At 31.9% G+C, this 26,969-nt stretch overlaps 1 protein-coding gene across 2 annotated transcripts; it reads right to left on the bottom strand.

Annotated features, from left to right (window-relative positions):
* Nucleotides 1-365: 365 nt before the first annotated feature.
* Nucleotides 366-19,723, bottom strand: LOC125067636. Of its 2 annotated transcripts, none has more exons than XM_047676335.1 (8): nucleotides 19,414-19,723; nucleotides 17,315-17,496; nucleotides 11,463-11,692; nucleotides 9,653-10,096; nucleotides 7,700-7,967; nucleotides 5,758-5,857; nucleotides 3,182-3,368; nucleotides 366-1,450 (listed from the first exon to the last, which is right to left on the bottom strand). In XM_047676335.1, exons 1-8 carry the CDS (start codon nucleotides 19,534-19,536, stop codon nucleotides 957-959), a joined length of 2,028 nt encoding a protein of 675 aa, XP_047532291.1. In that variant the 5' UTR covers nucleotides 19,537-19,723; the 3' UTR covers nucleotides 366-956. The 2 variants fall into 2 exon arrangements, with proteins under 2 accessions (XP_047532291.1, XP_047532292.1); XM_047676336.1 differs by lacking the exon at nucleotides 19,414-19,723 and adding an exon at nucleotides 18,739-19,225.
* Between the last annotated feature and the right edge of the window lie 7,246 nt (nucleotides 19,724-26,969).

Here is a 26,969-nt window from a genome sequence, read left to right as displayed (position 1 = left end):
AATATACAACCAAGTACATTCATAATCCTGATAAGCATATTCAAAGAAACGAACTGCATTTATATTCAAGAAAAAAATGTATATTTTAATTATTTCGCCTGTTTGAACAGCAAGTTATTTAGAAATTAGCTATTGGTAATGAAATATCAATAAAAATCTGGATACTCTTTCGACGTAACTAAACACCCTAGTTTCCCGTTGTATCCATTAAAATAATAAGATTAACTTGAATTGAAACTTGAATATTATCGTATCTATTTTTGTCTCCTGTTAACACACGATCTTTTTTTAGGGGACTACTGAACCAAAGATTACTGCTACACTTTTGCGCTTGAAGGTTTCTAAGGGTGTAATACAAAGACCAATTTTCCTTCACATTTTATTTAATATAACAATTGTATTCCAAATTCAACGACCTCATAATCCGACGTTTCAGAAAATAATTTTAAAGGAATAAGAACTTATTCTGTATTTATTATAATTGTATTAAACTAAATAAAAACTAACACTGTAGATCAGTACTTACACATAATTGCACCAAGTCGTAACGAAAATGCTTAAAAACACCTTAATCTAGGCAAAAACGAATGACATTCCAAAGTTTATATAAAATCTTTAAAATATAATTCATCAATATATTAATTTTGATTTAAAAAATAAATACATACTCAACGAATTATTATGTTTCGATATACTTAGTCACGAAGTAATACTTAACCTAGAGACGATCACGATCACACCACCATAATCGTTAAATATTTACGCGAAACACATTACAATCTCAACAATTATGGTAAAATGGGTCATATATTTCAGCTTAAACTAAATCAAGGAATAATTTCATTGAATATAGAAATAAAAAATATTTATCTGTATAAAATTATAATAAAATAATATCCGATATGAATAACGTGCGATGCGAGAATAGCGAAATAATAGGATATAGTAAATTAGAATTAATTTAACGAGCCGTTGACTACGAAACTCTTAACTCCTGTTATGTTATTTCTCGTATCAAAATCCGAAACCTCCTCGATAACTAGATCCTCATTCTTGACGGGGACTGGCGGGAAGGCCTCCAACAACTCGCCGAGCTTTCGGCCCGTCGACAGGAGGGTGTTCGTTAGAAAATCGTTATGTAATTTGATTTCGTTGTCTTCGATTTTAGACGTTGTTTTATACGAATTCTCATAATTCTCCTCCTTAACTATGGGCGGCAAGTAATCCGAGCCGTCGTCATAGTCGAACTCTATCTTTTTCATTCGTTTCTTGAGATTGGGGGGCCAGTCCTCGTCTATGGGCAGGTCTACGTACCCGCCGGACAACGCCTTGCCGGAGTCCAGGCTCTTCACCACTTGGTAGTCGTGGTCGGAGTGCGCGCGGTTGAATGTTATCAATTCATCCATATTAAATTCCCCGTCGTCTATTACGGTTTCATCCAGAACCATTTCTGTAATGAGAAAAAATGATATTAACCGACATTGTTTTATACATTCTTAAATAACTCGTTCGATTGAACTCAACAAGGTCATACTTTGTTATAATACGTTATTTTTTATATTTGTCTTTTATTCCCAATAGATAAATCAAACGATTTCTTTTATAAAACATTTTGGTTCTTATTTATTTTGGTTCTTAGTAACACAACTGTCCAAAAAGGAGTGTAATATTTTCAGGGTTTCTGTACATGAATAGGAATACATACGTACGTACGTATGCGAGTCTTCTGGCATACTTTTTGAATAAATTTAGACATATGAGGACGTATGGAGTTACGTTGGAATCCTTCCTATATGTCGAGTGGTACTAAAATTGCTGACGTATTTTTTAAATTCTATTGTGAATTCCATTTATTATCTTATTTGACATGTATTGTATTGGTTGATATTCACAATACGGATTCTTATTTTGTGTTATCTGTTTTTATAAAACTCGTTATTTAAGAGTGGAAGGTAAATTGTTGATTCAGACGTTACGGTTGGCTCGTCTGTTAAACTTTCATTTACGTAATTGTAACTGCTCTATTTCCAGTATCGCATTATATAAAGTTAATGTTACGCATCTCAATGTCTGCCTTTAAAAACAAACCCTTATATTTTTGACTAGACAGGATTTCTTCTACATGCTTTATATAACAGAAAATAAAAAAAAATCAACTTAATGTTTAACTCTTGAAAAAAATATATAGTTTGTGACGTTAAACAACCATCATTTTACTAATATATTCATGCACAAGGCAACCACCGGTTTGGAATGAGAATTTCACCGTGAAGAGCAGACTAGTAACGTGTGACGTATTTTATACTAATTTTAGAATATAACATTAATTATTTAATTTGCTAAGTGTATATCAATGAACATTTTTTGTACGCTTTTTATCATTTATATCTTTTATTGCATAGCAAGGATTTCACAACGTGGGTAATTAAGTGTATATTATCAGAAAATTACTACTGTCTTTAATATTTAATGGAATTTTTGTTTTAAAATTCAGTGAACAACGAAAGGCACTGTTACGTATCGTTTAAGTCAATAAAAAGTTAACAATGGAACTTCACGATATGACCGGCCAATGGTCATTGTAAACAAATTTGGAAATTCGAATAAACTTTATTTATAGTTATAATCATTATGTATTCCGCGTATGTCTAGTTACTCATAAAAGTTCTAGGTCTTGATTGATGGTAGTTCTAGGTTCAAATCCCGTGTTGGGTCAATAAAGGCTTATTGGGTTATTCTTTAAAGGAATCAGTTTAGAAGCAATCAACAGGATCGTAGAATTAGAGTAAGGGGGATGATAAAGAGCATGTATGCACTCAAAGTATTTAGTTCAAAGCGACTCTTAATGTATCTAGCAAGGAAAACTAATGCAACATTTTCCAGCATTTCTATGTGCAATCGATTTTTCCGATCTCGAATATTGTATGTATGGGGGAGTTATATAATAATGTGGTTTGTAATATAACTGACGCGACCGGAAAGAGTTCACGTGCAGGACCAACGGCTTTACGTGCTCTCCGAGGCACGGGATTGTATACACTTCCAATTTCCAGACTGTGGGCTACTGAGACGATTTCGATAGAAACATCCTGTAACTTTTATCGGACCGGCCTGGGGTTTGTACCCAGGAGCTCGGGATCTGGCGGCCTTATATCTACCAGCTATTAGGGAAGGCACTCACTGTTGGCGGCGGAGAGCAGCGCGCGCGTGACGGCGGGCGCGGCGGCGTCGGGCGCGGGCGGCGCGCGGCGCACCTCCTCGTGCACGGACGGCAGCGCCACCAGCGCCACGGACAGCAGCAGCACCAGCAGGCACGTGGCCGGCTGCGCCTTGCCGCCCGAGCCGGACGTCACGCCCGTCAGTACGTTCTGCAAGCGACGCGAGCGTTACTATACAAGCTCAGCGGGCACCGAATCGAGTGCGAATGGAACTGCCCCAAGCGTGTCTGAAGTAGGGGCTACTTGCCGCGAACCTATTACTGTTTATGTTCAATCGTGTATCAAGTAACGACACTAGATATAATTCCATAGTTATTTATCTTTGTGTTAGATATTTATTTTTATTATATACGTATAAAGTAAGTAAATATATTTAGTTAAAAAATTAACACCTGTAGTGTCTCGTTTTATTGTTTACTTAACATTATCTATGATGATAGTCTATATTTATTATTACGCAAATCTTTGATTTTGAAATGAATAAACGCTGATACTGCAAGTACGCAATTGTTTTGCCATGAGCAAAGACTTATAAAAACGTATATTAACGAACTGTGAATTGTGGAATTTCTGCTTTATCGAAGGTTATCTACGAGTTCCGTGCATATTTCTTTACATCCGTCATTTCTCTTACTCGTGGTTGTAATGAACAAAACTGCATCAAAATATATTTTAATATATGTTAGAGACATATAAGCCGACATTGAAAATAACGTAATTGTCTACTGAAATCAATATATGTTAGTTAGACTTATTCAAATGCGCCATCTCTATTTCTAGTTATAAAATACAATAATCAGCGTTGCTCTAACAAATAAAAACCATAGCGAATTAACGCATTGGATATAATATTACTTTAAAACGGCTAGTTCATTGATAATTTTAAGCTACATAACATAACCAATGACAGATTGACTACAGAAAAATGTTTTCAATAAACAATACAAAAGGCCACAAGACTTAAATATATCCAATAAGAAAAAAATTAAAATTATCGTAGAGTTTTATCAATAATTTGTATATATATATATATATATATATATTACCAACAAATTTCCTTATTATTTTACATAGTCTATAGTTCACAAGTAGCCATCATGAGATTGGCATTAAAGTAATTATAACAATTTCGAGTAATTATTAAATATGGAAATAATAAAGTAAATATTTATATAAAGTATACTATTATGGTCCAAGTATTTTAATTATATTATGATCTATATCGAAATGATTGGTCGCGCTTCACACGTCTGTGAAGAACATCGACAGGTAACTTAGAATCGATACTTCATGCTCCACCGATCGTAAACAATAATTGCGAAACACTTGAAACTTATACAAAAATATACTCGAAAATAAAAACTTTCTGAAATGAAAGTCGAATAGATTGACGATAAAATTATATTACACAGATTCGTTTGCTCGAATTTATTCAGAAAATGTGAATGTAAAAAGCAAAACAACAATTGTGTCTTCATAACGTCAGTCAGTAGCGACTGAGTAACTCACTGAAGCAATATTATATGTTTATGGTATCAGACGGATATTCTTAAGTTTTAAACATAAATTTTTTGAAATTATTAATTATAGTATATGTTGATTCTGACACTAAGACAAATGATGGAAATTTGTACCTATTTTAAATTCGGTCTAAAAACGAACCCTTTGTGAATAAAATTTGACTATCTTTTTTATTGTCAATTTCTAAACTTTAACTAAAACATATATATTGAGACTGAAATTCAAGAAAATAAGGAAGGAAATATTAAGGACCAAGGAACCACTATACGCGACTCCGACTCCGATGTAATCGACATTGCTCTTTTTAGTTTGGTATGAACATTGAGAACAACTCAATCGATATTAAACTGGTTATTTTAAAAGATCACAATATACTTTATTCATGTAGGCTCTTACGTGCACTTTTGAAACGATTAAGTTCACGTACAACCGGTTCGGAATGTAGATCCCATCGAAAGGAACTGGCAAGAAATCGAGAGATACTTTTTAAGAATGATTACTATGAATACTAGATTCGATAGATTACTATTTACAGTTAAAACATACCTTGTAGACAAATACTTTATAAACGAAATAATTAAATATGAACAATGTACACAACTTTAACTTTACAAATAAAAACCTCCAACCCCCTATTAAGCCCCAGGGGTAAATAAAAAAATATGATCTATGACCATCCACGGGGGTTAAACTATCTCCGTACCAAATTCCATCTAAATCGGTTCAGCGATTAAAGCATGAAGAGGTTACACAGACAGACAGTTACTTTCGCATTTATAATATTAGCATAAACAGCGCCTAGTTTCCGATTTTGCACAGTTAATACTGACATTTTTCTATAATACAATCCCGCAGATAAACATTTAAAACTCACGTAAAAAAATAAAGCTTGATACACATATATATAATTTAATGATTTAAACTTAAGCATTGAGTTATTTAAATACAATCCACGTTTGTTTAGAAATAAAAAAACGGCTTTTTATTATATTACTCTTCGTAAAAGGAAAAAAAGTACCTGTAATTTCTTCAACTGTTGCGTTAGGGACTGGTTCTGGGTCTGAAGTATTTTTATCCTCCTGATAAGTGTCTGGTTTTCTGCGGTGCACTGTTTGACCCTGTCGTAAACATTATTTTAATTATTCATCATTTAATCTCATAAAAATATATTTACTATAACATTGATTTGGTGTTATTGCTCTTATTTTCTATTGTATTTTATGAATACACTCAATTTATAAAATAAATCATAAGTTTTCAGTAATTATTAACAATTTTAAATCTATAGTATGTACTGTTATTAATAATGCACAATACGTATGAATATATAATTAGCATAATTATAAATTTTATTAATATTTTAAAGTATCAATAAATTAGCCACCGCTGGGCCTCAAATGCAAAAAAAACCCAAAAACAGCAACAATACTTAATGTTATCAAATGTAACAAGTAAATAATTATTGTTTATATATAATAGTTACACAAAAACTTATGTCCATAAATCTTAAACCGTTCGTAATTATTTTAAAATACATTAAAATGAATCATCCACTGCCAGCGTGTCTGGTGTCGACGTGTTCGTTGATTGCTGGTCTATGACTCAGACAGAATATACCTGATGCAAGATACTTTCTAATTTAACAATAAAATATCATGTCATAAACGTATTGGGTATTTTTGATGTCGATCTTTACATATAACACGTAGATATATTTAGATATATAAGTTAAGGAAAATTTGTCAGCAAAATAAAACATTACAGTTTGTATAGCCAATGAACATACTACATATGTAATTATTTATTTATTTAAAAAAGGAACTCAGAAAGGAGACACACGTTACTAAAAGAGTAATGAGCATGATTGAGGAAGGGAGAGGAAGACTACGACCTTAGTAAACATGGATGGCGTGTGTGAAGAGAGATATGAGTCAGATGGATGTGAATGTTCATAATATAATGACGAATAATAGAGGAAAATGGAAAGAAAAAAAACGCGACCGACCCTAAATCGACTGAGACACGGTCAGGGAAAAGAAAACATGTACCATAATAATGTTGGTACTCATATAAGAGATTAACATTAACTCTTCTTTACTCTACTAGTTCTAAAATGTGAACTAAATTTCGGGGAGATTATTGGTAGACTTATATACTATTTTCAAAAATATATTACTTTATTTAACTCCATCGTGTAAAAGCGTATATAGAAAAAAAATCTATATTTATTATATCAAAATGTAAGTCCATTGCTATATATCTGTAGCATAATTCGAAACGGTTTAGTGCATTCCACAATCGTATCTATCATAAATATTGGAACAGCTTGGTGGTGTAAACTTCTTACTCTCTCAAACGGAGAGCTGGCCTTACCCAGGAACATTTATAAGTCGTTTACTTTACTTTATAAATAGCTTGGCTTAACAATGATTGTACATTTTTTTTAATAGCTGATTTAAAAAATCCCGATTCAAATCTTACTTGAATGACGTCGGGACGGATACATAGTATTTAACACAACACAAAACCGCTAATGTATGAATAGTTAGAAAGGGTCATTATACCTTCGTTTCATACAGTCGTAGTAAGTAAATAAGCATCGACGCGTAAATATCTCGCTGCTAGGATAAAGTTCTAGGGCATGTCCCACCACGTTACTCATCAAAAGCTGCGTATCTGATATTACGTCGAAAAAATTGTATCTCGGTATTTAACATTCATATATAGCATTTCAATATTGTTTATAAAATAATATAAATTATATGAAGTTGTTTACACTGAAGTAAAGTATCCATATTATATTATATTAAATAATATCGATTGCGCACTTAATGTACACACTTATCTCTCAGAAACAGATAAGAAAATAGTGTGTTCGCTAGTTGGTACAATTCAATCGGCGCTATCTTATTACTGAGCGATATTATCTTTATAAAAAAAAGCAATTATAATATATTCACCTATCCTCCAATCCGTCGACGTATTCCTTCTTCCGTTTACGAGAGTCCTGGGCGGAGATTTTGTTGCGGATCTTGCGTCTGATCCTCTTCAGTTCCCTTTCTTCGTGCTTGGTGAGTGGGTAGCTCGTTGGCAATGTGATTCCCTCCTTTGCAAGCAGCCGTCTTTCCTCAGCGGTTAGAACGAGACGGGGATATCCGTTTCTCCCATCGTTTAATTGGGTTTCCTTGTGATCATCTTCGTCATCGCTGTGATCGGTGCCTGAGTCATCTGAAATTAATTCTAAATTATTATTTCGCAACGAAAACATGTCGTGGCTTTATATAAACGGATGTTTAGTTAAACGCTGATTTCTACCTCTGACGACATTGATATGAGATTTGAAAGAACAAGATGCAGCAATTCTGAACTATGATTACTTGATAAGTTAGTTCTAGTTAAATCTGATGTTTTTTTATGAGTAAAATTTATATTTATATTATATATATTTTTAATTCAGTTATTTTAATTACTTTAAACTTTGTAGAAGAGACAATATGTAACTACTTAATGATATAGTTTTTCAACAAAATATCTGTCTATATACAAGTGCATCAACACAGATATAAAAAAAATCATATCACACGTTATTTCATAGCAGATGACAGTTATACTGCAGAAAGGTCAAGGATTAACGTAGCCGTGACCTGCAGACAGTCGAAAAGAAGCAAAACATGAAAGAATCTACCCGTGAAGGTCAAGTGCAAGTAGCACTTCAGTTTTCCATCGTATAATATTGTCAATAAGACAATTAAAACACACTGATAACTATGAATTCGTTTTATTATTATTATCCAAAAACTATCCAACCTTTCTATATTTTCAGAATACGTTTCGTATCATTTTTCAATAGTCTTAAAATTATCGAGTAATAAATTCTAAGGCCATTCAAATTCTGTATTGTATTTTATTCAACCTAACATTTCCTGAGTTATTTAAAAATATGGAAGAAAAAAGATCTTATCTTATCAGAATATTTAAAGCAGATTAAATGTCTACGAAATAAAATAGTACTAATATTATTGATACTAACCACAAACAATTCCGAATAAGACTCATTTTAACGCAACGGATATAGATTAACGATAATGATAAAATTAGAGGCGACAAGAACTTGACTCGGAATAACAAATAATATTGGGCTTTAGTAAAATAATGCTATCTTCTTCTTTTGAATGCTAAATTAATTATGACAAAAAGAGACAAATCATTGTTGTTCAACTGCCACCAAACAATAGTATACAAGTAAGACTAAATAGACGTTATTATCTTTATATAACATACGTAATCTCAAATTTGCGTCGTCAATTTTTATACGAATATATATTGTTCGGTATAATTAAAAATATAATATTATCTTATAAACGACCTTCGTTAAATGTCAACGTTAATTTATTAAAGTTAAATTTATTTGTTGTTATTACTTATCTACAAAAACAATTTAGAGATTACGTAAATGTTTGCACGAATGCAAGCATTGTATGTTAAATAACTTTTTCAAATTTGAAGTAACCTGCCTTTAAGTATAAGTTATAGATTTATTTAAAAAAAACGACTTCGCACATATTTCAAACAGCTAAGCATAAATTCCTTTAAATTTCGGCCTCCAAATCTTTACGAGTTCAAAGATACCATAAAAATGTTCACTCGAGTCAATGACCAATATTTCCATACAGATTATATATATTAGCCGTACGTCTAAATAAGTACAATTGACATCAATCAATTTACGTAGCGTTTGTTGCAGTACAATTATTATGGCGCTGTTGGTAGAATACTCATAACTAAACAAATATTTCTATTCTAAACTAGCCAATGAACTCTTAATAATATTACTTTAATTTGTAAATTATCATTTTGAGTCCTAACGCTTCGGAAATAAGCATCTTTTTTTAACGACTCGAAAATGTACTCACCACAATGATTGCCGTTTTGATCATAATCGCAGTCACTGCGAGACTCGACTTTGAAATCTTGCAGTTTACTCTGCGAAAGAAGGTTCGCCGCCGCTATTTTGATATTCGTCGCGTTCTTCAGATCCGCTGCGTTGATGATTTTGATTGATTTAAGATCTTTCATATCTTTTATTGTGACCGGCAATAGTATTGATCTCGGGTTGCCAGCCATTGGCGCGACGCGAATCATTCTTCGCTGCGGTGCGACACTCTCTACGGGCTTCGAATATACTTTAGTTTGGGGATTGATGACTTGTATATTCGTTACTTTGAGGGGTTTTTGTGGTTGCGCCTTAACGACTAGGGGTTTTTGGACCGATGTAGGTAACCTAATAGTTGGTTTTTGGACTTTCGGCTGGACGACTTGTGGTGTGTGGGAGAGACGGCGTTTTCTACCAACCTTACCTGAGAAAAAAAATCTTTTTTAGAGGATGTACACATTTTACAATTATTGGTTATTTTTACGCATTTTGTAACTAAAATTCAACGTGTATCATATTGTTCTAATTTATTCATATACGAAGTTGTGTATCCAGCTGTTTACTATTGTTTTAATGACTCATTTTCGATAAAGTATTTAAGTACTAATATTTCGTAATATATTGTGTGTCGCTGTTACTTAATAATAGTAATAGTAACTTAACTAACACTAAAACACACAATTAACACTAAAATTTACTTGGAATCTATACTTATAAAATAGTAGTCCACATCCCTAACTAGTGAGTCTAGATAGCTTTGTAACGTACGTTCATTTAAACGTGAACATGTGCCAAGAAAGGATTTTTGGAAATTTCAACCTTAAGAGGGGAAATGGCCTGCCCATTTAGTAACCATACTCGTACGAAGTAGGGTCGGACAATAAGTGTTTACGAATACTATTAAGTTCAGTTTTAGTTTAATCATAAAATATGTAATTATTACGCAACACTGAAACAACAAATACTCTTAAACAATACATAGATTACCTCCAACTTCCAAGGGCAATCATATGTTACTACTAACATCTGTTTCTATTTGTAAGGGCGTAAATTACTACTATTAATGTGTACGTATATAATACTTACAACGTAATATATATAATGTTTTTAAAATTGTATGAAAACCGCACGTAATTAATATACATTCCGTGCGATTGTCATTCCTTTAAACAGTAAAAGAGGACGTACGTTTTCCAGTTACAATCTATGTACTTATTTATTTATTTAAAAGACACACCATCGGCATATACACAATAAAAAAGTAGTTAATAAAAGAACATCAGACTTATTCTGTGTGGTACACCATTACAGGCGCGTACGACACTTGCTACAATAAGAATATCAAATTAAAAAAAAAATTTGAGACAATATTTTGACAAAAATGAAAACAAACATAAATTAAACACAAATTCTAACGAAAATTACAGCTAACTAATCACACTAAAATAAACTTTAGAAAATATAAAAAACATACAATTGAAATAAAAAACTAAATAAGATAAAATTTAAATTAGACTAAGACTAAATAACAGAAATAATTTTTTTCTTAAACTTCTTAGGTAATAATGTATCGTGGAAGATGTCAACATCATTTGTAGGACCAATTTCATTGTAGGTATTTACTATACTTATATATAAGATATAAATTAATGCATTTTGAAGTAACCTTCAAGACTTTTCTTAAAAACGAAGGGTGTGTCTAAAATAGGGATTTGGCGACCTTCTCTGTAGTCATATAAATCAGTAATGATCTCAATAATGCAATTATATAATCATAAAAGTAATCTTACCAGGGCTTTGGAATGTATTGTTATTCAAGAAACCAGGGACAACGTTCTGTTCGAAGTCAAGCATGTCAAATGTTTCCTGAACTTCCGTTGAACTGTTCGAGGTATCGTTCGTATCCTGTATAATAACATCCTGGGCGTTGCAAGGGCTCATCGGTTCTAGAACGGGCGCTGATAAATCCTCATCACATGAGTTTTGGATGAGGAAAGGTGACAATTGTTGTTCGAAGTCACTAGAACAATAGTTACAAATATTATAATTGTTATAAACTTACTACGTATGTTTTTAAATTTTCACGTGCATTACAAACAAAATCATATTTTTGAAATGATCGGTTAAAAGGAAAAGGAAATAAACATAAATCTACTTTGATGAATTTACTAAATAATACAATGATAAAAACAGTACCGAAACCAGATACTAGAAAGTTACTTTTTAAGACATTTTTATTTTCTGCAAAGTTACTACTAAGATAAGCATAGAATTTTATTATTCAATGTATTCACTTCTCTTTCGAAAGTAAGAAATTAGACAAGGAAACAATTCTTTTTTAAAATATATGGCATTACTCCTTTTGAGCGTGCATGTTCAAAAAAGATAACCGGATGCATTTGCTCCCTGAACCCAGTAATACATTTTAACCCGAATGCGATAAAACGGCACAGCAACATACGTAGAACGAGACAGACATAACGAGATGGTTCTGTTAAATGACTTATCAGTGGATAGTTAACGCGTCTCTCTCGTAATGAAAATAAAACATGCTATTTCATCAAGGCTAGTCAAAGAATATTAGGGATGAGAAATATCAAACATGATACATTATCGATTAGTTACAGTCGATATTCGATAATTTTGATTGTTTTATATGTAACATATAAGGGTCTATGTGTTCATTATTATTTATTAAACATCTTTAAAGTCCAATATACGTTATAACAGTCTGGTGTATTAGAAATTTCAATAACAAAATTTGTCACGGTATAAAAATATTTTGCATCAAAATGATGTTTTAATATTATCGATGTATGTAAGTAAAGTCGACCCTAGCCAATCTCACCGACCATGGGAACAGGTACAGCCATATTTGTGAAATAATTTCCTTGCCGTTTATCCTTTGTTTTAAAATTACAGATATAAAAAAGACAAAATCAATATTTTTTTTAAAAAATTAACTTATTAAAAATATATGGTAACGCATACATATCTTTGATTATATTTTGAATAAGATAAGAAATAGGTACATTCTATTGATAAATATTAAGGTTATGAGCTAAAACCACGCTTCGATATAAATTCCTTTTAAAAACGATAAAAGAAGTCACACAACGTGTATAAAACACGTTTTTTAAATAAACTTATCAAATAATGTAACCTTTACGCCATATTATATAACGACTATAAATATAAGCGCTGTAGTGTCAAACCTGTTGCTATCCGATATAGATATTAAGTCGCTAGAAAGTCATATCTACTTTTACTTTTTTGCTCTTGAACATAAAATTTAAGTAATTAATACGTTTTAACAAAGAGCTCTTTTTAATTAACTGCTGTGGTACCGTATTTTAAATTAATTTCACAAGGATTTTCCTTTTTTATCAATATTTTATATTCGCATGTGATGAAAAAAGTTATATGTGAAAAATTGTCAAGTTCGTTTAGTTTTTACAGTAATTTTTCATTTTATAAATGTCATTATGTATAAAAGTTTAAATCAGCTCGGGTCGTTGTTTGACCCGAAATTAAATATCTGTAATTCGGACGGCACGGCGGCGTGCCCGCGGGCGCAGTGTCATTATTAAGCAACTATAAATGAAACAAATAAAACGATAGCCGTAAAGAAAACTTTATTCAACTTAAACTGTACCTCATGTAGGTACGTTTCATAATTAAGATTAAAGAATAAGATACATATTACATATCAGAGTAGTGTGACGTAAAGGAGCCAGTTTTGAAAATGTCACATTCATTTATTCGACAGATACTTACCTACTGTCGAAGAGTACGAGATTTAAATGATAATTGAGCGAAAGTAAATATGTATACCTATTACTTATAACACAATTATATCGCCATTTAAATTATAACATCTAGAAATATATAAAATTATTCGTCGACAAAATCGTAGATGTATATGTATGTATAAAAAAAGTGTTATGTTGGTATAACGTTTCAATACCATTTTAATAGTAATAATAATAAATTAACTACAAACCAGGAGTAGTATGTATTAATGAAAGATAGCTTGCTTTTCTTTGAATTAATTATTTTACGTCGAGTAAATAGTCCGACCATGTTTTACAAGCGAGGACATGATGTTTGTCGAAAACGGACTTACGGCATTACGCCATTTTGAGTTAAGTGTCGCAAATGACTTTCGGACATTTCACGATTAAATTTTGAAGTGAGTTTTGTGTTATTTTTTTAAAGAATAAGTCTGTTTAGTACATTGGAACTATGATATATATAAGAATGTAATTCCGATGTGAATTAAATCGTTGTTTGATCTCCATAAACCAACACTGAAAATCCTCATGACAATTATTTCACTATCGGACGGTCAAAATATCGCCAAATATGTCGAAGCTCGGACAAGTGAAAGGTTTACGGAAGCACTCGATTAATTGAACGGTATAGGAACGCATAAAAAACGTGGTTCAGCATTGAAGACTATGAAAAAGTTTTATAGCAATTTAATCGTTATTTTCAATATCATAAGGATTATTAGTAAATATGGCATTTACTTTATTGCTTACACGTTAAAAATGAATCGTGTAAGCAGAGATAAAACAAGGGTAATAAATTGTATCGACATGCAACAGTGCAATCTTCACTAGGTACACTGGCGGTAAGGTCTCGTTTACACGTGGTGACCTCTATCCGATTAGATTAATTTAACTGAATAAATAATACTAAGTAATTTAATTTAACATGGTAATCCATGTTGAACAGTGATTTAACATACATACATTTATATCCCCTATCCAGAATGCATATTTATAGAAGTTAGGTAAATCTCTAAGGAATACCCAATACGGGTATTCCTTAGAGATTTACCTAACTGAAATAATTCAATTGTATGTTTTCTAGAGTTTTTTTTGCAGTGTAACAATCTGCTTGTATACAGATTTTTTTTTTGTTAATTATTATTGTATTTAGTTTTATTTAAATACTTTATGATATCATATTTGTTTTAAAATATCAGGAATCCGATGGGAAATTGCATGATAATAGGTTTGCCTGATTATTACGGCCAGCCTGTCAGATACTAACGGTATGTGGTTTGCGATTTACGTGCTCAATTGATAGGTATGTTTAGCAAAAATTAACTAAGTTTTTATAACATGAACTGGATTCAATATTTAATACTATATAAACTAGTCCGTTCTTGGGGTTCAAGATCGTTTGGACAAAATTCAAAATAATCAATATCGATTCAGTGGTTTAGCCGTGAAAACGTAACAGACAGACATTTTCTTTCTTTCTTTCGCACTTTCGCATTTATAGTATTAGTATAGATTTATCATAATCTCTCTATCCTCAGTTCTATAACCGGAAAAATTACTGATGGTGTTCAACGTGTAGAGTGTACGCAGGAGACAAGTTAAAACTAAAAGTAAGTTAACGTTTATCAAGATATAAATATAAATACTTCAAGTGATTATAATTTGACGAATTTAGGGAGCTAGAATATGAAGTGAATCCTAACCGAAAATTGCGAGTTCGAACCGAGCAAGTCCCACTCGATTTTCATGTGCTTAATTTGTGATTATATACATATTTTGTAATAATTATATCGGCGGTGAAATCTAAATCGTGTTTATTGAATTTATTGTGAGTTTCAATCCTTAGATGGCCTGCTTTGTCACAGCGGGACACGAACTATCAAAGCGGGCCTCCACAAAACGAGACGTTTGGTCAACATACGAGTTGAAGCCGTGTGTAATTTACTGGCTACATCACATACAATTTACAACATGTCTATTCGTATATATGTATATGAAAAATCAAATTTTCTATAAAATTTAAAGGAAACAAAATTTAAATTTTGTACGTCGTTTGTAACGAAACAAAACTGCAGTAATCCTGTAACGTACGAATGTTTCCTAATTTATATTCCTTGAACGTCTTGTTTAAACTTAACTGAAGGAAATCGTGTGCAAGCTGTAGTTTAAAATAAAAACCCAGTATAATTTGTGTATTGTTTTATTTTATAGATAGTAGGAATGCAGACGGATAAATAGCCGCTTGAAGGCAAGCGTTTACCTTATTTGATAATAACAGTAAATTCTATAGCCATGATTTAAAGCATAGGTTGCTTTATTCCTATGGTTCTTATTTAACAGCAACCATCGTAAATATGAATCATAATAGTAGAATACATAGTATTATACCTAGTTAGATGTTTAGTAGTGATGACTTATTATAATTCGTAAAGTTCTTGAAGCTAATATTCATTGAAATTCATATACAAATTAAATTGTATATAAATATTACAAGTTTATGATTGATGAAAAAGAGCAACTACCTACTTAGTTTCACACCGGTTCTTTTCTGTAGAATCTATATTTCGAATCTGTGGTATAATAGATGGGTATTCTTGGAATATGACGATAAAAAAATATTTGTAAGAGCCTACTGCAATATAATTTAAATATTTTTAAAGATTTGCTTGCAAACCCTAAAACTGATTTATTTTAATGAATAATTTTAAATGAAGAAGCTACAAACGGATACGATTTTTATGTAAGTATTAGAATTGCGTACTCTTTTTTATAACACAAGATAAGGTAGAAGAATTTCCGTGTTTTGTGTGAATCGGAAAAAATATCAAACCCGTAAATCTATTTTTTTTAAATGAAGGCTAAAGGCTTTCATTGGAAGAACTTTAACAATTTTTTTAACGCTTTTGTTTAATATATTCCTAATCAAGAATATGACTTTCACCATAACCGTAAATTAAATTTGTAATAAAAATACCTCTAGTTTATATACCTAGTTCAAATTTAATTCACAACTATGTTTTCTTAGTAATAGCTCCTATAAATTTATACTAAGCTTTAAATTTACACCTTATAATTGTGGCACATGGGCGAAAAAAAATTAAAATTCTAACAGCACTTTCATCGCGCGCATTCTTAATAGAAGGAACTGACTCACGAAACCCGAGTTACGGTACTATACACAACTTGTTTTACGTCCTAATAACAAAGTCTGATGTAATTGTTATCTGTGCGATGAATTAAAACTGTAAAATATATCTACGGAAATTGATGCCAAAAAAAGTATACACGAATTATTACACTATGATTACTATGTATGCTCATTTTAAAATAGATATATTCTTAATGTATTTTTTTATGAATAGATTTATTTAATAACTATTTATTAACACCCGTGCAATATTAAATAAGTAATGCGCAATATTCGTTCTTTGTTTATGTAATTTACTCTCCAACTATGCACTCTACTTATTAGGAGTAATTAAAATAATGATTTCAAGCGAGACATATATTAAAATCTGTACAACATACTATTTAGCCTGAAAGGGTAATTGGGAAATTCCCCATAAATTGTTGTATTCATTTCTTGTGATTATGAAATATAAATGAAAAAAACATCCAAATGTTCTCTTAATTATAAAAGCTTATGCAATTCGAATCACAGGATGTTGCATTATCATAATTTATATGACACGCTTTGTGTATGTTTATGAGATTTTGTGACATTTAGTTGGGTCTTTGTACATTAGTTTGTTTTATGTATTGTTAGATTATTCTTGTATAACAAATGCTATTAATATTAATAACTAAACTATTTTTATATACTAATATATATACTGAAAGTTACTTACAATTCTGCTGGGTCACTTGATAATCCACTGTCGGAACAAGAACTACTAAGACCTTCTGGTTGAGATGCATTATGAGGTGTTAGATTTAAATCAGGCAATGAATCGTCTAAGAAGTTCAATGACCCCTGCTCTAAAGAAAATATATTTTCCAGGAAGTCATCAGAGGCCTGCCACGAGTCCGACTGAAACAATAGATTTTGTTAATACAATGATTTTTATTTTTAATTTATTAAAAAAACATATTTTTATAAACAAGAAAAAAAAAGAGAAATATGAAACCTTCTTGCATCATACACACTCATGTAAATTAAAAAATATATTGTGTAATGAGAACAAACTTATTCAGCATTTATATATTAAATCTTGTACTTTTGCAAGCTTACATATTTATAATGCAGAATTAAGACTAATTACTCATTGCAAGTTTTTACTAGTTCGTCAATGCATACAATGAACCTACTAAGAATAATAATAAAAAAAACATTGGGATATACATAATTATAAGAGATGATTTCCTTGAAATGTTAATGAAATGCAACATGCAACTATTAAAAATAGGCAATAACTAGTTCTCTATAGTTTTATACATAGTATATTTACTAAAACTTAAGCCTTTCCAGTTCTATCTTGAACTCTGTTCAATGTTAAACAACAATGATGCAATTTTACTCATAATAGTAAAAATATTACTATCCAGAAAATCAGTGCACATATTTTAAAAGGCAAGATATTCTTTCTAAACTATAAACATTGTGATAATAATAGTGATGATAACAAAAAGCATCATTACTTAATGTAATTTCAGTTTAAGTAATTAAAAGTACTAGTTAATCCAAGGAAGTAATAATTGTCCATAATTTGTTTTGGTTTAAAAATAATTAACATAATTATGTACTAGCATAATTATTCTGTAATACAATTTGATTTTTTTACAAAAGACTGACTTAAATTTCTCTAATAAGTAATTATGTTTTAAATTTGGAATGTTCTGAATATTGTATTGAATTTTGTGAGTTTAAAATGACACAAAATTTCAGCAGTTTTGCCTTTTACTTTTGTCATATATAAATTACTTTCATTTTCAACTTTTACTCAGAGATAAAGAGAAAGGAGATGCATTTTAAGTGTGCAGTTTATAATTGAAGTAGATATAAAATATGTATGTATAGACCTTGATACATAATAAAATATTAAGTTATGTATATTTATAATCTATTTTCTTGTTTATCTAAATATTATTTATCAATATATATCTTGTATTATTTCCTATATTTAATTTATATGTAAGCCAATGATTTACTGTATTATTTTTCTTTATTTATTTTCTCACTGGAATCACATAGGAATTATTGTTTTCATATAATCTACAAAGATATATTTTGAGTATTTTTTTCATTAAAAACCAATGAAAAAAATAACATTACCTCAAACAAGGATAACAGGTCTAGCTTTTTATCCATTTTTATTTTTAAAATTACACATTAGAACATATATTTCACTGATGTCAATTTTGCACCCACTATTATGTTACACATATAAATACAGTTCACATTCACAGGTCTCTATAATTACGCGACTGTTAAATTTAAGTTACTAATTGTGTGTGCACAGGTAAGCGTTCATCTGGCATATGGAAAAGACTTCGACCGCATGGTGCCTAGCTGGCAAGCTTGTTTACGTCGTTGAATACGCCGGCCTCACGATTTGCGCGCTGTTATTGAATGGGGGAACACATCAAATGTAGTGTAAATATGTGTGTTAGGGTAAACCCGCGATACGATACTGCACTAATTAGATAAGGAAATGCCGGGATTTAAATGTGAAAAATACTAGAGACCAAGCCACGTCCGATCCGAAAACGAAATGAACGGCTAGTCAGATAACGGTAAAAGTGGGAGCGTAAACCCACGAAAGCTACGGAACGAGGTGCAATGGTCACGATTTCATTGCTTCACCGCACGTCTACAGAGACGCTTATTCATACCCTTCACAATAGCGATCAATTTCTCCGCCTAATGGCCTTTGAGCTATCTTTAAAGTCGGTTTGATACGTTATCAATCAACGATTGTAAAATCCTTGTAAATGTAATGATACAAACCAGTAATCTGTCCGGTTGAAAGCTATCCATTTTTTCACTTTTAGAAATCACTCCGTCATACTCCTGATCATTTCTTGACAGATATTCCAAGATCTTACTCATATCTTCGTTAACAAGAGTCATGTTGATTTGTACTATTCCACATTAAAATCATTGTGTAATATATATTTTTCATTTATTTATTTGTTTCAATGTTACTTATTTTGTATCACAATATAAAATCACAATGAAACTTTGTTTTCATAGAAAACATTAGTGTACAAAATAAATAATTTTCAACTAAAACATGACATTTCTATACAGCTTCCAACGTGGAAATAATGACGTCATGAAAGTAGGACACTTTTCACTTGTTCATTGGTGGAATTAGCATGACATATATGATAAAACAGTACAAACGCATACTGCCATCTTTTGACTTATTGAGATACATTTGTAAACGTACCCAGCATATAACTTCTGCACTAAGTGTGCTACTAGCGACATCTAGTTTAAAACCGAGTTCACGTAATTGCAATTTTATTAAAATAGGTGCCTATGTACTTGAAAATAGTATGTAAATGTATTATGTTTATAGTACGTTATGCATGCGCTGTATTATATTTGGCAAGTATTTGCTATGAACTATACAATACTACTAAAACTGTAAGTGGTAATAAATAAAAAAAATATAATACCATAACATTATATAACATTACTTTTAGCTCTCATTTAAAAAAAATACATGATGCTATTTGCATTTCATTTTACATAAGAAATAATTAAAATTCTTGGATCTATGACTCCTAATAATATAGTAATACCGCCAAAAACCTATCCAAAAGATTTATCAGTCCGTTAGCATTCTTGCCACCATTTCACGCGGTCATGTTTTGTAAATTATGTAAGTATATATATAGTATTTTTAATTGAGATTTGTTAAATTTATTTTAATCTTTTTTTTTTGTAGATTTTATAGTTATAAATTATAATATTAAATGATGTAATAATGAAACCAGAATAGAGGAAAATAAAAAATAAATATCCATCATATTCGTACCCATAGCTTTGAGAAATAAAATTGTTATTTTACTATTTTATCCGCCATTTATTGCCATCTAGGATATATTATTAACGTCTAGGGTAAAATTAAACTAACCGGAAATATTTTATTTTTTATTTTAACGAATTCGCTTTGATTCTTTTTTGCTATATATTATGAATAGGAGTATGAACGCAACTATGAACTAAGTCTATCTAACGCATTTCTTCCTGAGTTACTAAATCAGTGCAGTGCAAAAAGAAATCGACCGTAAATGATTGGAAATTTACAACTAGGTCAATAGGTTCAGAGTTATTAATATTAAATGAAATATTTGAACTCCATTGACATAAAAACTAACTGGAAAGATGCGTGTCATTCTGAATTTTAATGTTAATTTATAACTTTGCTTAGTTTGTCGAAAACAATATATAACCGTCTTTAAAAGTTTTTATAATATTTAGGAACACGAGACGTTTGTACTAACACAATTATTATTCTTTCTTGTGCTCAGCAGCGATGTAATTTTTTTTTGTAAAAGTGCCATTTTTTTCTTTCAATAATTCAATACGACAAAATAATTATTGATGTGAACCGTATAAGATATGTTGAATTAAACATAAATAGTAATTAACTAATATGTAATTTTTATATACTTGAAAATTGGTTACGTTGCGGCAAATATGTTAAGTAAAGAAATAAATAAAGGTAAAACGTCAAAGTGTTTACACTTTACAGCCATTTTGCAATCAACAAGACCCAGCTTAAGACCCCAGTACTTAACATACATACATGAAGAAAGATACCCAACGAGATCAAGGGCATAGTCGGCAACAGAGAAAGATCCAATATCTTAATAATATATAAGGCACGTAGACTAAATTACGAGGATATCCTCATAAAATGTTTGACCAAAAGCTCCAATTGCACGATAGCGTATCCCATACAATATCGCATCACAAGAAGAACTTGGTATATCACATCGAAGATAATGCGGAGGGGAAATTGGTGGAAGTCCTAATTACAAACGGCGATGGCGACCCTTAATAGACATAACACCATCATGTACTGGCTCGTCGACTACCATCCAAACCAGCCTAAGAATTCAGAATACCGCTAAGAAAATTGACACATAACAAGAGAAAAATAAACTAAACTGTAAAATTTGATTATGATACTCCATCGATATTTCACTTGTTGATTATCACTGTCTTCTGAACTACTATGAATCTTCAGACGTCAATTTGTCCCATACATACACAATAAAAAAAAATTATAGTAATATATCAGGATTCAATTATTTCTTATTCTTAATTCTAATCAAAATCCTAACTTTTATGTATATATAATATGAGCGTTTGGATGAGAGGGCACTCATTCAATATTACCTATGTAATACTAAGTAACGCTAAAACATACTCAAAGGCTCTTTGAGGAACTTCATTTTTGATGTTTATTCTAACAGAAAGAAAATAAACATATATTAAATATACAAATAATAAGCTCTTTGAGGTATCATATTTGTAGCGAATATAAAATTTTAATTAATTCTTTAGTTAGGTTGGCGAAGGTTAGACAATATATGGGTTGATGTCAGTCATCTCCACATGGTGCACCCTGTCAACAGGCTTGCTCGTCGGCCACGGCTAACGACTGACGCGGCGGTATGCTACAGGGCCGCTTCTGGTACTCCTCTGGTCAGCAGAGTGGACTGTGTGAGTGGCCTCGTTGGCAATAAGGCGCTCGTGACGAGCTTGGCGGTGTGGTTACACAGTGGTGGTTAGCGGCGGATCCAATTATCTGATCCGTCGCAGGGCGTCAGCCCCTGATGCCCGGCCTCCAGTGGCGGACTTGGGACAGTCCGTCACAGTACGGGTCGCAGATTCAGCCGCAGAGGAGGAAGGCGCGCCTGCGTAGCACCACGATTATGCAGCGGGGCGGAAACCCGAGGCGGTTTTAGAGGGTAGGGCAGGGCAGGAGGTCCCTGGGAGTCCACATAACCGTACTGGTCCCCCGACCGTGCGGGATGCGTAAATGCATTTTCTCCTCGTTAAAACAAAAAAAAGATTAGACAATATCTACTACATTATTACTAATAACTTAAATTTAATACAAAAGTGATAGACTGGTTAGTCTATAAATAAATGTATATTGTTCCATTTAAAAGTCTTCATCTGGCTGACGTCCACGACAAAATATATTCGACGGCAAAAGGCCTATATATAACACTTCTCTTCTCTAAATTACTATAGGTTTTTAAGTACGGTACACATTTCATTATTTAAATTAAATATCCTTTTTTGAATACATTTTAGATGATAACATTTATGATTTATTCCTATTTTTTTAGGATCATTATTTTGTTCCGCTTCAGACATTACGTCAATTTCGTTTTAATAATTTGTAAAGTAAAATATCTTCTAAAAATGTTAAGTAAATAATGTAACAATTATATGTAATTTAACATATTACTTAGTTATTTTTGTAGAATCAAACTATAAGTTTTATAAAATACTGGCACATAACACGCCTAATATATATATGCAATATCTTTATGACACTCGTACATTTCGAAAAAGGAACGCAAAATTAGGAATACAAAAAAAAATTCACACATAGAAAAAAAAAATTGGCGTCTAATACTCAACCGTGTACAAATAAAACTATATAATATAAAGACTATATATAAATCAGACATCAATAAATGAGTGAGTATAGGATAATAAAATTACATAAGTATTAAATTAGTTATAATTGCATATTTAAGTCATACGAGTGACTTGTTGGTAGGGCTCCGTGCAAGTCCGTTTGGATAAGTACCAACCACTCATCAGATATTCTACCGCTGAACATCCCTACTTAAATTGTTGTTTTTCGCTTTGAAGGGTGAGTAAGCAAGTGTAACAGGAACCAGGATATAACATCTTAGCTCCCAAGGTTGGTGACGCATTAGTGTGATGTAAGATATAGCTAATATTTCTAACAGCGTCAATGTCTATGGGCGATGGTGACCACTTTACATCAGGTGGCCCGTTTATCCGTCCACCTGCCTATTACGTAAAAAAACAAGGAGAAACAGCCTGACTGTAGATAACGGGTTACATAATACATGTAAATGACAAATACCGGTTTTTCGTATTCGTGAAAGAAATATGAAAACTTTTTCATTTCCGAAGCACATGTACTTACGAGTGTCTTATGAAGTAGGATAAGTTATAATAATGACTAGTTCAACTGAAATCATTTGAATTCACTATAATATATATCTTTATATTTCATCGAACACTCATATACTTATAACATACCATCAAAATCCATACTAGAGATAAAGAGAGTGAGGGAGTGAGATAGGAATAGTTTTTAAATTCTATAATAAAATATATGAAATAATTCGGTTCGAGTAAGTAAATAGTATTTACTTTTGTTAAACTTAAACGTAGAGTAATTTTATTCCATATTTATTTAGTGTTAGTGATGTTATACGAATAAGTCTTATTTCTAAATCCATTCACAAATGAAACTCGGGCTAAGCCTCTTCGATAGCGTATTCAGTTCGCGTTTCATCGCGTTATACATAATACGAAATCTTACTTGTAGAAAATACAACCCGTGTTTTATATTAAGTTTATACATAAGTAGGAAATCTGGGTTCACCCCAGAGGTCATAAAATCTTTTCGCTTTAATATTCGATAAAGGTACCTTCAGGTGTTATGTAAAATTTTATAAGTATTCATATCAATATATTTTGTATGATTTACTTTGTGTAAAAATAAATTATAGATTTTTCTTTTATTTTAATGTTTTTAGTTTATAGTGAGTTTTTAGAAATGCTGCGGATAGACTGAACGTATACTTCTTATTTTATTGCTGGGGTGCATTTTCAGTAAAAAAAAAAAATTAGCAATGAAAATTATGAAATACTGAAAGTTATAAAACATTTTACCTATATTATGAATATTGATTACATGTTGCATGTATTTAATAAGAGCGATATTTGAGTTGGTCGTTACATATATTGTGTTACCAATATTTATGTAATTGTAATTTTTAACCACAGATTACAATTAGGTACCACACAAATAGTTAATATAATCTTTATATTTAAGCATTGTTATATATGCGTTAATAATAATGTTTTATTAAGCTTAAAATAAATTTCATAATAGAAATTTAGTACTTGAAATCAGTGGCGTAGCTAGGTGGGCAAGGGCCCCGGTGCATAGAAAAACATCGGGCCCCCTTTCCACTCCATCTTTAACTTTATATTGCCCTTCAAAATTATAACTAGGAATAAGAATAGGATACAGGATACAGCGAGTTGAACTTATCATTAGTAGGCTAAATCCATACATCATCTCTATTCAAAGCTTAGGTTAGAGGGCCCCCTGAGCTCCGGGCCCTGGTGCACTGCACCACCTGGCCCTACGATAGCTACGCCACTGCTTGAAATGTCAGAGTTGCTTGGATTTGACTTTCGACCGTCCGCTGAGATCCGCATCAGTGCCGTCTTGATTTTTATTTAAGTTAGATTGAGTTGGCCAATGATTATTTAAAAGAAACTTCAAAATATTTAAATTTAAAAATGTGTTGTCATAAAGCTGTGACGTGCAATTTTTTAACCCATGTTTGTTTATATGTAAATCACTATAGTTTTGTATGGAAATTTCATTGCTCCAGTTTTTCATAGTCGAATGATTTAGTATTTTAGTAGTTTTACGTTCGTGGTTTGTTTATCATTGATATATTGATAGAGCTAAAATATATACTTTGCTTTTTTTCACAATTTTATACGTTGTATCTATTTTTATTTAAGTGGCTGAAACGGAAGTAAGCGGAGGGGATACAGACTGAATTTGTTTTATACTTTTATACCATATTTATACTATATTACCATTGGAAAACTATGGTAGGCAATATAATTTGATTTATTATCCGCGTGACTTCTCACGCGTATCTACAATTAAGGCTTTTTGTGATCTTATTTCTGGTATATTCCATCGAAAATATTTCACAAACCTACCGTTTTTTAAGTATTACAGTATCTTAAGTACTAATAGACTATTAGAGTTAAAGTTTTAGTCTACAGGTAACGCAAGCTCGAATTTAAAAAATTCGAACTTTTCTTATTTTTGTTCAACTCGGCCCAAGCTTATCAACGCTCCTGCCGTGGGAGAGCCGCAAACATCGTGCTGGCATTTGCACACCGGTATGGCGCGTTCCTTGACTTTAGTTCACCCATATGGGTGGACGCTCTTACAGATCATAACCGGACTCTACTTTTGGTAAGAGAGATATGAGGCTACCGCACGGTGTCGTCAACGGCGATGGCAATCATCCATGGAAAGATAGAGACAATTTGGTAATATTAGGTACTTACATATGAAATTGGCGTTTTGTACGGGAGGAATATAAAGTAATTTTTTTGTAAAATATATTTAATTAATCAAAGTATGCACCGTTGTCCTCTACGTACTTTTGCCATCTCATAGGTAGTTCATTGATCCTTTTACTAAAAAAAACATGGGGGCGAGAATCAATAAACTCTTTCAAGGCAGTTTGGACTGCGGTACCGGAGTTGAATTTTTTTCCTTGTAAAAAGTTGTCCAAATTCCGGAAATTTAGCAATGTGTTGGAGCACCGGGATCCTGGGAGTAAGGTGGATGTCGCGGACTTTCCAATTGTAGCTCATCTAACTTAGTGGTAGTTTGTTATGCAGTGTGTGGTCTTGCGTTGTCGTGAAGCAGCAGTGGCCTAGAGCGTTTGACCAATCTTGGTAGTTTAGCACATAGTTCTTTCTTCATGGTTTGCAGTTGCTGACAATAGACATCTGTCGTAATCGTTTGGCCAGATTTTACAAAAGTAGTAGCTGTAGTGAACGACACCGGCGCTATTCCACTCAAAAACTCCACTCAAAAACTCCACCCAAAAACTCACAAGTAACTTTTTTTGAGTCAATTTTCGTTTAGGGCAGGATTTGGCTGGGTCTCTAGGGTTTAGCTATTACGACGATCGCTTCCGATTATCGTACAGTATCCACTTTTCATCACAAGTCTAAAATGCCTTCATTATTGTGTTGGTTGAGCTAAGTAACACAACAGTCGACGCGTGTTTGCAAGTTTAATTCACTCAATTCGTAAGGTACCAATCGTTAAATTTTTTTTTTTCCCCGATTTGCTTCAAGTGGATTAATACAGCTTTATCATTTACCCCGAAGCCTGCAGCTATCTCTGTAGTACTTTGTGACAGATACGCTTCCACAATAGCCTTTAATACTTCATTTTCCACTTAGGTCTCCGGCCGTCCACGGGGTTGGTTCTGTAGGTCGAAATTTCCAGAACGAAAACGTTGAAATCAAAAACTTTCAGTGCGACACTAGCGCCGTACACATCATTAATCCTTCGAGCTGTTTCTGCAGCACTGGTGCCACGGTAGAACTTGCACTCGTAAATATACCGATATTTCATGTTTTCCATTGTGCGGTAATAAGTGACGCCAAGGAAAAAAATAATGAGAAAAAATCAAATTAATTCCTGT

Source organism: Vanessa atalanta, chromosome 12 (genome assembly GCF_905147765.1).
Source record: "Vanessa atalanta chromosome 12, ilVanAtal1.2, whole genome shotgun sequence".
NCBI lineage: Eukaryota > Metazoa > Arthropoda > Insecta > Lepidoptera > Nymphalidae > Vanessa > Vanessa atalanta.
The sequence above is the reverse complement of the archived record's forward strand: the minus strand, read 5'-3'. Positions and strand labels throughout refer to the sequence as shown.

What these genes read in the sequence shown, in the direction of transcription:
- LOC125067636 (XM_047676335.1), bottom strand. Translation starts at nt 19,536, where the DNA reads ATGACTCTTGTTAACGAAGATATGAGTAAGATCTTGGAATATCTGTCA. An exon ending in TCAAGTGACCCAGCAGAATT is followed by an intron (nt 11,693 to 17,314) that starts GTAAGTAACTTT and finishes CTATTGTTCTAG; the next exon opens with TGACTTCGAACAACAATTGT. An exon ending in AACAGTTGAAGAAATTACAG is followed by an intron (nt 3,369 to 5,757) that starts GTACTTTTTTTC and finishes CGTCGCTTGCAG; the next exon opens with AACGTACTGACGGGCGTGAC.